The sequence below is a fragment of the Macaca mulatta genome, chromosome 11, assembly GCF_049350105.2.
Source record: "Macaca mulatta isolate MMU2019108-1 chromosome 11, T2T-MMU8v2.0, whole genome shotgun sequence".
Classification (NCBI taxonomy): domain Eukaryota; kingdom Metazoa; phylum Chordata; class Mammalia; order Primates; family Cercopithecidae; genus Macaca; species Macaca mulatta.
In genome coordinates this window covers 31,826,318-31,838,355 of record NC_133416.1, presented here as the reverse complement: position 1 = coordinate 31,838,355, position 12,038 = coordinate 31,826,318, and the positions used below count along the sequence as shown (strand labels likewise).

General features: G+C 36.6%; 1 protein-coding gene across 1 annotated transcript in view; it reads left to right on the top strand.

Moving 5' to 3' along the window:
* OVCH1 (ovochymase 1) overlaps nt 1-11,390 on the top strand; it is a 54,459-nt gene extending 43,069 nt beyond the window's left edge. Inside the window, exons 22-25 of the mRNA XM_028829375.2 lie at nt 3,105-3,329; nt 9,172-9,297; nt 10,294-10,429; nt 11,077-11,390. Coding sequence (XP_028685208.2) covers nt 3,105-3,329; nt 9,172-9,297; nt 10,294-10,429; nt 11,077-11,263 — 674 coding nt within the window. The 3' untranslated portion in view covers nt 11,264-11,390. The remainder of the gene's footprint in view (nt 1-3,104; nt 3,330-9,171; nt 9,298-10,293; nt 10,430-11,076) is intronic.
* The last annotated feature ends 648 nt before the right edge of the window (nt 11,391-12,038 follow it).

Here is a 12,038-nt window from a genome sequence, read left to right as displayed (position 1 = left end):
ACCCCAAAGCTAGACCTGTTGCAGATTTTTTTTAAAAAATGTTGTGGTTGTGAACAAGTGCTTGAATATTGGAGAATTACATAGAATGATTTTAAGCTCTGAATCTGAACAAAAGTCCTTCTATATGCAAGTATCTTGCTAGGTAAAGACTCTGGGTATGAGACGACCAAGACCAGCATCAGCATTAGTATTTCTCTTCATTCTTCCACAGCTGTCACTGTCTGTTTGATAAAATAGGATTTTGATTTTTAGTCAAAACTAACAGCAACTGGAGGATGAGAAATCTCTAATAGACTTGTAGGAAGATAGAAGTTCTATTTTATTTTATATCACTCTTGGTTTCCAAGTGGTAGTCTTTCTTTTGTTGCCCACATCTTCCCCTTCCCCAGTACATTCAACCCCGGTAAACAACTAGGGAGAGTTCAAAGAAAATGTAAGATATAGAAGGTAGAATTGCAAGAATGAAGACTTTGAGTAGAAGAAAGAAGATGAGATCTAGTGTCCAAAAGGAGGGGATGGTCTTAGATAGGAGCAAAATACACATCATCTATAGTTAATGGATGGAAGGCAGGATCTTGAGGCATCAGTGCAGGTATGAGGTGTATGGGTATAGATGGAGATAGAAGCTTGCGGTATTTCTCTTCTGATTGCTTCTTTTTCTTAGCAGGCAAACAAAAAGAAGGGGTTGTTCAAGAAAGTTTGATTTTTTAAGAGAAAAAAGGATGAAATATCTCTCTAGAAAATAGCATAGTGAATAGAAAGACATAGTAGGACTGCTGGGTAGCATAAAGCCCCCCTGAGATGAACGATCATAATTTGAGAGAGCAAAATGCCCCCAGTTACTTAGTTGTACGTTTTCCTCTGGATACACTGAGGTAGATGCAGAGTAGATAGATTATAGATTTAATCAAAGTGGAGTGTTCCCAAGTATGTGAAGGGTATAAAGGAATTCAGAGTGTATGTGAATAAGTGGTTAAAATGATGGATCATTGGAATTTAGGATGGATAAGGAGTGAAATACAGATGAGAGATTTGTTTGGGACAAAAATAAGCTGGTAGGACACGTAAATTATGAGTCCCAAAAGGTGGAAGGAGTATTAAGGGAGACTGAAAAGATGGAAGGTCGTGGTTGGAGAAAATGGTTCCTGAAACTGAGATTACAGAAGGCTTGGAGTTACTGCTATTGATCAAGTGTCTAGGGGCTGACCGTAAGGATAAGTGGCTGAGGTCAGGTGGAAGACAAGATCATTGCAGGAAAGTTGAGGAGCTGGGAAACTTCAGTGCTGGAATCATCTTGTATATAGTGATTGAAATCAGAACTATGACAGGAAAAGTGTTGGAGAAAATGACTGCTAAAATCTTCCAGGAATGAGGAGTGGACCCAGGACCATTTGTCTGGCAACATGAGTCAAAGAGTCAAAGCTGGGGATAGGTAGAGTTAGGTTAAAAGTAAATCTGAACTTGGGATTGAGACAGAGAGCAGACTTGAGTCCAAGATCCTATAAACTATTGATTTCAATGGACTGAGTTGAATGAGTTCAGTGAGTGCCTAAATAGGTTAATCCATGTAAGGCACTTAAAACAGGGAGGACCTGACCCGAGATAAGGGTCCATAAATGGTGGTGACAGTGCCATCTAATGTATTTTTTGAATGACCTTATTCAGGGCATTAGAAAATGAACATTGTTAAAATGTAAAGAAAATGTTTCTCTTTTAAATATGTTCAGAAACAGTTATGCATGCTGAAGAACTTTGAAAGTTTTACATACAGAAAGGTGTTGCTTTGTTTTACTCTATGATTATTTTCAGAGACAAAATGTTAGGACCATGCCATATTTAACACCCACCCACTCCTGCCACTTACTTTTTGCACTAGGGAGTTAATGAATCTTAGCAATAGTTTCTTTCAGTTGTTACTCCCATTTATATAAAGTCTTGACTGATTGGTAATTCATGGCTCTGTGTGATTTCCGGTCAGACTTTTCACAGAGGATTCATATAGAGAGGGAGAAAAACTAAAAAGATTAGAAAGACAGGTTGAGGCCAGACTGAAAGATCTTGCAAGCTGAACTACTTTAGTTGCTTTCAGCAGGAAACCAATTTGATTTATTTTTATTTTATACACCATTCCCAGATGGTAGAGCATAGTGAGGAAAGATTATAGACTGAAAGATCATTTAGTTTACTATTAAATCAAAATGGTAAATATCTGATTAGATTCTTGTAGCCATACAGATAAAAAGAGGACTAACAAAGAAATGACAGAGAACCAAACAATGGAGTAGAATCCTAAATTTCTGTAGCACTTCATTTCCCTTATTCCACTTTTCACCTACCTCTACTGTTAATAAAAGCATGTTTACATACCTCCTCCTCAGTAACAGTATTAATTTCTCTAGGGCAGAGTATGTATAATTGTGTATTCACTAATGCATACATTCAAATATGAACATAGAATGTTTCATTTTTTAATTGCTCAGAAAGTTTTTGTCAAAGGAATAGACATAAGCAAAGAAGAGAGAGTTAAGGACGAAGCCCTGATGAGGACATAAGAGAAGCTGATTGCCAAGTCAGTGGGCCAGGGAAAAACTGACATCCAAACTGCAGAAGGTATCCCAAAGTTCCAAGGGTGCCCTTGGACTTAGCAAGCTGAAGAAGTGAGACATCTCAGTATATCCAGCAAATTATGTTTTTCATGACCTCAGTCACAAGCTCAAATGAATGTAATCATTTGTCCCAGTAAATTCAGCTAATTTAGTGAAGTTTTTAGGAACAGGTCTTCAGCTGCATCTCAAAGAAGGAAAAAAATGAAATCCTGCTGGGAATAGAGAATGCAACCTACTGTCTATTTTCTAAGAAACTTTAAAAATGCATTTAAAATTGATTCAAAATAATTGTGATCTAAATTCTACCTGTATAATATCATTTCAAGAAAATAAGACACATTAAATAGAGTGGTTTTTTAACATAATAATTTGTAACTGACAGTAACAAAGTCTTAATTTTCTTCTTTCAAGCCGAGGTTTTTCAGTCTTGTGATAGAACCTGGTTCTTCTTTGCTTTGTTTATGTTGGTCCCTGGTGTCTGTGTGTTCTGAATTGCAGGCTGTTGCTCTGATGCAGAGCTAGAAAAGCCCAGAGGCTTTTTTCCCACTCCACGATATCCACTGGATTATAGAGGAAGACTGGAATGTTCTTGGGTGCTCAGAGTTTCACCAAGCAGTGTGGCAAAATTTACTGTTGAGTATCTGTCACTCCTGGGGTCTCCTGTGTGTCAAGACTCAGTTCTAATTATTTATGAAGAAAGACACAGTAAGAGGAAGATGGCAGGTAATCCTTCCTGGCATATAAACTTTGTGTTAGGAGTCTTGTCCACGTAGGCAGCTTATTATCAGGAATGAGTCTGACCTGGTAATAATGCTACCAAAATGTTGATCCATGTAATAGGAATGTAATAGGAATGCTTTTCCCCTTGCAAACACCCTTAACATTTTCATTATTATTATTATTATTATACTTTAAGTTCTGGGTGACATGTGCAGAACATGTAGGTTTGTTACAAAGGTGTACACATGCCATGGTGGTTTGCTGCACCCATAAACCCGTCATCTACATTAGGTATTTCTCCTAATGCTATTCCTCTCCTACCCCCCAACCCCCCGCCAGGCCCTGGTGTGTGATGTTCCCCTCCCTGTGTCCATGTGTTCTCATTGTTCAACCCCCACTTATGAGTGAGAACATGCGGTGTTTGGTTTTCTGTTCTTGTGTTAGTTTGCTAAGAATGAAAGTTTCCAGCTTCATCCATGTCCCTGTAAAGAACATAAACTCATCCATTTTTATGGCTGTATAGTATAACATGGTGTATATGTGCCACATTTTCTTTATCCAGTGTATCATTGATGGGCATTTGGGTTGGTTCCAAGTCTTTGCTATTGTGAACAGTGCTGCAATAAACATGCATGTGCATGTGTCTTTATAGTAGCATGATTTATAATCCTTTGGGTATATACCCAGTAATAGGATCGCTGGGTCAAAAGGTATTTCTGGTTCTAGATCCTTGAGGAATTGCCACACTGTCTTTCACAGTGGTTGAACTAATTTACAGTCCTACCAACAGTGTAAAAGCATTTCTATATCTCCACATCCTCTCTAGCATCTGTTGTTTCCTGATTTTTTAATAATCGCCATTCTATCTGGCATGAGATGGTATCTCATTGTGGTTTTGATTTGCATTTCTCTAATGACCAGTGATGATGAGCTTTTTTTCATATATTTGTTGGCCACATAAATGTCTTCCTTTGGGAAGTATCTGTTCATATCCTTTGCCCACTTTTTGATGGGATTGTTTGTTTTTTTCTTGTAAATTTGTTTAAAGTCCTTATAGATTCTGGATATTATCCCTTTGTCAGATGGATAGATTGCAAAAATTTTCTCCCATTCTGTAGGTTGCCTGTTCACTCTGATGATAGTTTCTTTTGCTGGGCAGAAGCTCTTTAGTTTAATTAGATCCTATTTGTCAATTTTGACTTTTGTTGCCATTGCTTTTGGTGTTTTAGTCATTAAGTCTTTGCCCATGCCTATGTCCTGAATGGTATTGCCTAGGTTTTCTTCTAGGGTTTTTGTGGGTTTAGGTCTTATGTTTAAGTCTTTCATCCATCTTGAGTTAATTTTTTGTATAAGGCATAAGGAAGGGGTTCAGTTTCAGTTTTCTGCATATGGCTAGCCAGTTTTCCCAAAGCCATTTATTTTGTAAGGAATCCTTTCCTCATTGCTTGTTTTTGTCAGAGTTGTCAAAGATCAGATGGTTGTAGATGTGTGTCATTATTTCTGAGGCCTCTGTTCTGGTCCATTGATCTATGTATCTGTTTTGGTACCAGTACCATGCTGTTTTGGTTACTGTAGCCTTGCAGTACAGTTTGAAATCAGGTAGTGTGATGCCTCCAGCTTTGTTCTTTTTGCTTAGGATTGTCTTGGCTATACAGGCTCATTTTTCAAAAGCATTTCTATACACCAATGACAGACAAACAGCCAAATCATGAGTGAACTCTCATTCACAACTGCTATAAAGATAATAAAATACCTAGGAATACAACTTAACAATGGATGTGAAGGACCTCTTCAAGAAGAACTACAAACCACTGCTCAAGGAAATAAGAGAGGACACAAATGAGTGGAAAAACTTCCATGCTCATGGATGGGAAGAATTAATATCATGAAAATGGCCATACTGCCCAAAGTAATTTGTAGATTCAATGCCATCCCCATCAAGCTACCACTGGCTTTCTTCACAGAATTAGGAAAAAAAAAAAAAAAAACCCTTAACATTTTCAAGTACTTTGAATTGAGATAGCAAATATGCTTAAGGTTGTGTGTGTGTGTGTGTGTGTGTGTGTGTGTGTGTGTGTGTGTAGGGAGGAGGAAAAAAGGCAAGAGGGCTCAACTTCTTCAAACATAGTGGAACCATGCCAGAATGCTGGAAGAATATATATTGTAAAAGAGCAAGTCAGAAGATGGTTAAAAATAGAGCAGGAGAGGAAGGTGAATGAAAAAATAAAGCAAAAATACATTAAAGGCTTTTAAAGTGACAGGATTGAAAAGATCTGCTGAAAACATGCCAGCACTCATTTTTCATTTCATGCACAGAGAAACCTGTTTTTGTTCAACGAAACAAACTTGCCTCCTCCTGTTTGCACACGTGTAATGAAAGCTTTTTGGCTCGCAGTAAGGAGGGAGGTGAGAGGTGATTGAAATAATTTGGTTAATGGAGAAATCTGGAAAGAAAATAAATTTGTGTATGTCATTGACCATGTGTGTGGCATGTATTTGTGCTTGATTCCAAAGTGCGTAGAGGCCGGGGAAACTGCTGCGAGTGTGGGATTGTTTTCTTAGGACAAACTCTGAGAGATTAAATTACTGGGTTAGAAAGCAAAAATGTTTGCTTAAAGAATCTTTCTTTATAAGTACAGTCTAATTTAGACTACAGTGACACAATTAATTAGCCTATCTGCTTGGCACGTTTTCCCCCTAGAATCGGATCACCTCCTCCCTCCCCCTTGATTAGAACAGTTCCAGGGCTTCTTGCAGCGAGAATAAAATTCACACTCCCTGGAAGACTCCCTCTCCGTCAGCTCATGGGTTCCCAATACCTCTCATTCTCACCTTGGGACCATTGTCTGTCTATTCCCAGCACTTTAAAGAACTCCTTCTCATCCTTGTGCCTCATGTCCTTCAATTCTTGATGGAAGGTCACCTTCTTAATGAGACCAACCTTGACTGATGTAAGTTGCATCACGCCCCTGCCTCCAGACTTCTCAGTTCCCTTTTCTTAGAGCACTTATTATCTTCTGACACAAGGGTCTCCAACCCTCCAACCCCCAGGCTGCAGACCAGTACCAACTCGTGGTCTGTTAGGAACTGGGCCACACAGCAGGAGGTGAACAACGGGCAAGCATTACCACCTGAGCTCCGCCTCCTGTTAGATCAGTGGCAGCATTAGATTCTCCTAGGAATGTGAACTGCACATGCAAAGGATCTAGGATGCCTGCTCCTTATGAGAATCTAATGCCCGATGATCTGAGATGGAACAGTTTCATCCCAAAACCATCCCTCCCACTGTTCGTGGAAAAATTGTCTCCCACGAACCTGGTCCCTGGTGCCAAAAAGTTTGAAGTCCGGGGTTAAAAGATTAGAATCTAACACAGTATAATTTTTTTTCATGATTATGGCTTATCTGTGTCTTCCCGATTGAGTATGAGTTTCATGAGAGCTGGAATTTTTGCCTGTTTGGATCAAGAAGCCTCAGTGCCTAGAACAGTGCCTGATATGTAGAAGACACCTCATAAATAAGTGAACAAGAGAATAGTCACCTCCTCAAAGAAGGCCTCTCAGTCTAAAGTAGCATCATGCATTCCTTCCCACAGCCATTGTCTGTTACGTTGGCTTTCATTTCATCTTTGATCTCTCTATGAAACCATCTTCATTTACCTGACTAAAATGAAAGCTTCATGAGAGCAGAGACCTTGCTCTCTGTTCCCTTCTGTATACTTCCAATGAGGTCAACACCTACGGCTCGAAACGTTTTCTTTTTCATGAATTTTTGCTGAGTTTGTTTTTTTCATGAAGATTTGTTAAATTACTCTTCAGAAAGGCTAACTTAATTTTCACGGTCATTAGCAGTGCCTAGGATCTTCTTTCACCATGCCCAGAACCTAATATGTCAATTTAATGGGCAATTGTCCTTTAAAAATAATCATTAATGGAGATAATTTCTTTTTTGCTTTTATTTTTCTTTGTTTTAAGACTATGTCTCCCTATTTTGCCCAGGCTGACCTCGAACTCCTGGGCTCAAAAGATCTTCCTAGTTCAGCCTCCCAAATACCTGGCACGTGCTACTGGACCCAGCTTGTTTGTTTAAAAATTAATTGCCATTGTCTTTTGTACATTTTTAAAATTTCAGTATTATTCTTTTTATTGCTTTATGAACTTTATATAAAAGATATTTTTCCTTGGTCATATCTATTCTTAATGCTTATTCTTAATGTTGTCATAAGTTTATTCTTAATGCTTTCCTTTGTCATAATTTATTCTTAATGCTTATTCTTAGTATTGCCATTTGCTTTTGTATTATTTATTATGTTAATGTAAATTTTTAAAAATTTAGTTGTTTATCCATACATGTCTTTGATCTTTGGTTTTTATCTCATTACTTTCATGCTTAAAAATTTATTCCCCATTCTGAGGTCAGAATGTTTAATTTTAAAAAAAACTTTCAAAATCATGCTGAAATATATTTTCTCATATGGTAAAGTGACTCTATAGCTGCTTTCTTTTTAAAAAGCCTTTTTCTTCCGAATTGATAGCACTATTTCTATAATATACTATATTCTTATACAGAGAGACACATTTTCTGGGGAAACTTGCCTTTATCATTATTGCCTATTGAAAACCATGCTTGACTTCATTCTAGATTACCTGAGGAATCCCTATAATTTTCCAACCTAGCATTTCTTTAATTTTTGAAATTGTCAGCTTGAACTTTGTGGAATTGTTCTGTCCCTTCAGATTACATCTAGGAGAATAGCAAGCCTGTAATGGAAATATTATTCTTTACTTAAATTATATAGCATTCTTTACTGTAAAATGCTGTTTCTCCCTGTTAAAGGTAGCAATTCATTTAAAAGTTACATTCACTTCTATTTGCTACAAAGAAATATTAGGTCATTCTTCAAATAGCATTTCACCATTGTATACTTTAAAATGCCAACGAATGTTTTTGTTCTTTTCTCTTTCTTGGCTCTTATCCCCTCCCTCCTTTCATCCTACAAGTATTTGTGAAGCACCTACTATTAGCCAGGGACTGAGTCATCTTGGTTCTGAGGATTCAGTAGTGAAAAAAATAAAATTTTCTGCCCCTATCAAGCTTATATTCTAGCAGGGAGAAAACACATAATAAGATAAAATATAAGGCATCTTAGATGGAAGAACTAAGGAAGAAAAAATAAAGTGGGAAAGGAGAAAAGAAGTATCTGGGATGTAGGTGCCACATAGTTGTATGTAGTACAATCAGCAGATATCTTTCTGAGCAGGTGAATTTAAATAAATGTTACAAAGTGATACTGAATTATTCTTAATGTAGAAGAGTTTGATCCTAAGAAATTCACAGGTTCTTTCCACACATGCTTAATCAGCCCTCTGAATCATTTCAGAATTATGATTATAATTTTCCCTTCTATCTTTGACTTAGGTTCTCAAAGCAATCAATAAAAGACTGACTATAGGGAAATAATACATTTTCAAGTAGAAAATGTTTTCCATCATAGATCTTCATGGTGAGGTATTTTTAATAAGTAGGTTACTTTTCTAGGAGAAAGAGGTCATATCAGTCATTTTAGAGATAAAATAATTTACTACCTACTGTCCTTCAGGAAGCACTGCAACAAGTAGATAATGATGGATATTAAATACATGGACCCAAGTTGAAGATCCTAACTTCCTACCCCACTAGTTTGTGATGCTGAGTGAGTCACTTGTGTTCTGGAATCCTGTTTCCTCGTTTTACAAAATGGAATCAATTCCTACCTCGTGGGTTAAATTAATTGCTCTGCCTAAAATATAGAAACTGCTGTAAAATTGTCATTCTTATTTTTTTACTAGAGTTCACTTTTTAACCTAGGTGGATTACATGGGAGAAGACTTTACTCAATGACTTTCATGAGTCCTGGACCACTGGTGAGGGTGACATTCCAGTCCTTTGTTCAAGGTGCATTTGGCATAAGCTATATAGTCTTGAAAGTCCTAGGTATGTCTGGTTATTTTATAAACTTGTAAAGGCTAAAAAAATCAATATTACTCTATTTAGGAATATTTCAAAACCTACACAGCATTTTGAAAGAAATTATGTTTCTGTGGGGAAATTAGTATATGTTTGAAAGGAAAATCTACTTAAGTCACCTAAGATTTGATCAGGTCCAAAAGGGAAACTGCTCAATAGAGAACTTGATTGAATTGTATATGATTTCTGAAAATGGCTAAGATATGTTGGTTGCAAGATAACTTTTGTCTGTGGCTGCAGTTTTATACCACAAAGAATGGTTTCTGCAGCCGTAATTCTTGTGACTCAGAAGATTTGGTTTCTAAATCTTAGCTGGTTGATTAGCTGTGGACAATTTATTATCTCTGATTAGAATTTTCTTTGTAATGATATAATAAAAAATTAGAATAAGTTTTGAAAACAAACTACACAAATATTATATTCTAGCATTGTAAGTGTGAACGATGTAATTCAGAGTTGTCAGATTGAACTTTAGAACATGTAATTAGTGAGGTTTTTTTCTTCTTGATATAGACAACTGAAAGCTAGCTTCCCCCCTTGGCACCTAAAAGCATTGCTGAGAATATATTTTTCTAGACCTGTGTATACTGCATATTTGGAAAAAGTTAAATGAGTAATAAAGCATTTATATCATATGAAAGTTTTCTCTTGGAAGAATATATTAAGAATACTGCTTTCAGATGGAATTAGGCAGTTAACAGGTATTATCCATAGCTGTGTCCTGTGATCTTCCATAGACCCTAGACTATGTCAGAGATCATTCTGAGAGATGTGCTTGTTTCCTGTACCTTTTGAATATTTAAGATGGAGAAAATTTTCAGTGAAACCAACCACCTCCTAATAATTACTTGTTTTCCCAGGACAATTAGGGAAGAGAGCTGTTTACCTTGATCTGAAAAGGCATATAGGAAGCCTGTTAAACATTGGTTTTATTCTCATTTTCTCTGCTTCCTATTCTTCTAGGTCCAAAGGACAGTAAAATAACCAGACTTTCCCAAAGTTCAAACACAGAGCACTTGGTCCCTTGTGAGGATATTCTTCTGACCAAGCCAGAAGAGATCATGCAGATCCCAAGAAATTCTCACAGAACTACTATGAGGTAAGGAAGGAATGATTATTATAATGGAAGAAGTGTGTGGAAAAAATGGCTTGACTGACATCAACACTTGGTATTTACTTAAAACATTATTCTTCGCCTCTTTTCCATAAAGAATATACTCTTAGGTAACCCCTAATCTACGGCCTTTAATATGGAAACAAAACAAAACAATGTAAGAATGTTCTTGTTTGTGAATTGTACTTTCTCAACAAAATAGACCATGTATTAGCAAAGTGAAAAGTCAAATCTCTACAAAGAATGTTGGAGGCTGATATAATGTATGTAAACTATTTGGGCACATAGTAGATACTTAACAAATGATGCATGGGAGTTTGGGGCAAATTCTGGCACATGTACGTCCTTCAGATCTTGTAAATTTTCAATCAGAATTTAAAACAATATCCACAATTGGTCAACCATTCACCATAATGTGTGAACTTTACAAATTTTGGCAAATTAGGTATTAGTTAATAAATCTGATATAATTTAAAGTACAAATCTTTCTCTCTCACAACCATCAGGAAACAGACACAATAACTAAGGCTTGCTGGGGGTCAATAACATTGATGCATTAATTTCTGAGCAAAATAACTAACAATATATTCTGTTTAGAAATAATTTCTGACTTTGTTTCATCTGTGCCATAGTTGCCAATGGAGGTTAGTAGCCCCTTTAAATCACATAATTCAGCTTAATATTATCAACTTCCCGATGAAGCCAACAACTTTGGTCTGTCATGGTCATCTGCATGTTTACAAAGGATTTGGACCAGGAAAAAAATTAATAGGTAACTGGTTTCCCATGAATCACTATGCTACTGATTTTCTCTTATGAAACATGTTTAGATTGTTTTATATTCAATATGTGGCTTACATGTGACATACACTAGTCTCCTCTTATAGGATGTTGAAATAGACTTACTGTTAAACTTTTGTCAGATTTAAAATTAAGATATAAAATCTCAGGTTTAGTTAAAAACAAAGTCCAACAACGTTTCTTACATGGATCACACCTGGATTAAATTTGCTCAGAAATACTAAAAGTAAAGAATGAATGAAGTAGTTTTAGACAAAAACACAAGAAAATTAAGACTATAAAATTAATAAGGCAAAATAATCACAGCAAAAGGCATTACATGAGTTTATCAATTGGTAGTAGTTAGAAACCTGGTTACTGTGATTTAAACTTATTATTTTCAAAGAGAAATGCAGGCGCACTGCTAGTTCAACAGTTGAACTCCACCAGCACTAAAGGTACTTCAATTATTTTGGCTTTTCCTGATGGTTGCATAATGGCTATTTCAGTTCTCATCATTACATTGATGAAAGAAGGGACAGGGAGGATTATCCCTATCAGGAAAGCAAACATGTTTCCAAGAATCCTGTAGCAGACTTAAATCTGTGGCCAGAATTGTCACATGGCCATGCCTGACCAGAGGGTGACTAGAGAGAAGGGAAATGGAAAAGCATTTTGGGTGGTCAACCAAGATTTCTGGACACCATGGGATATAGAAGTCCACAGTTCTGAAATCTGATGGTTCTGGGTCCATATCTCTGTTCTACCAGATACTAGTTAAGTGACTTTGGGAATGATCTCAAATCTTTCTAAG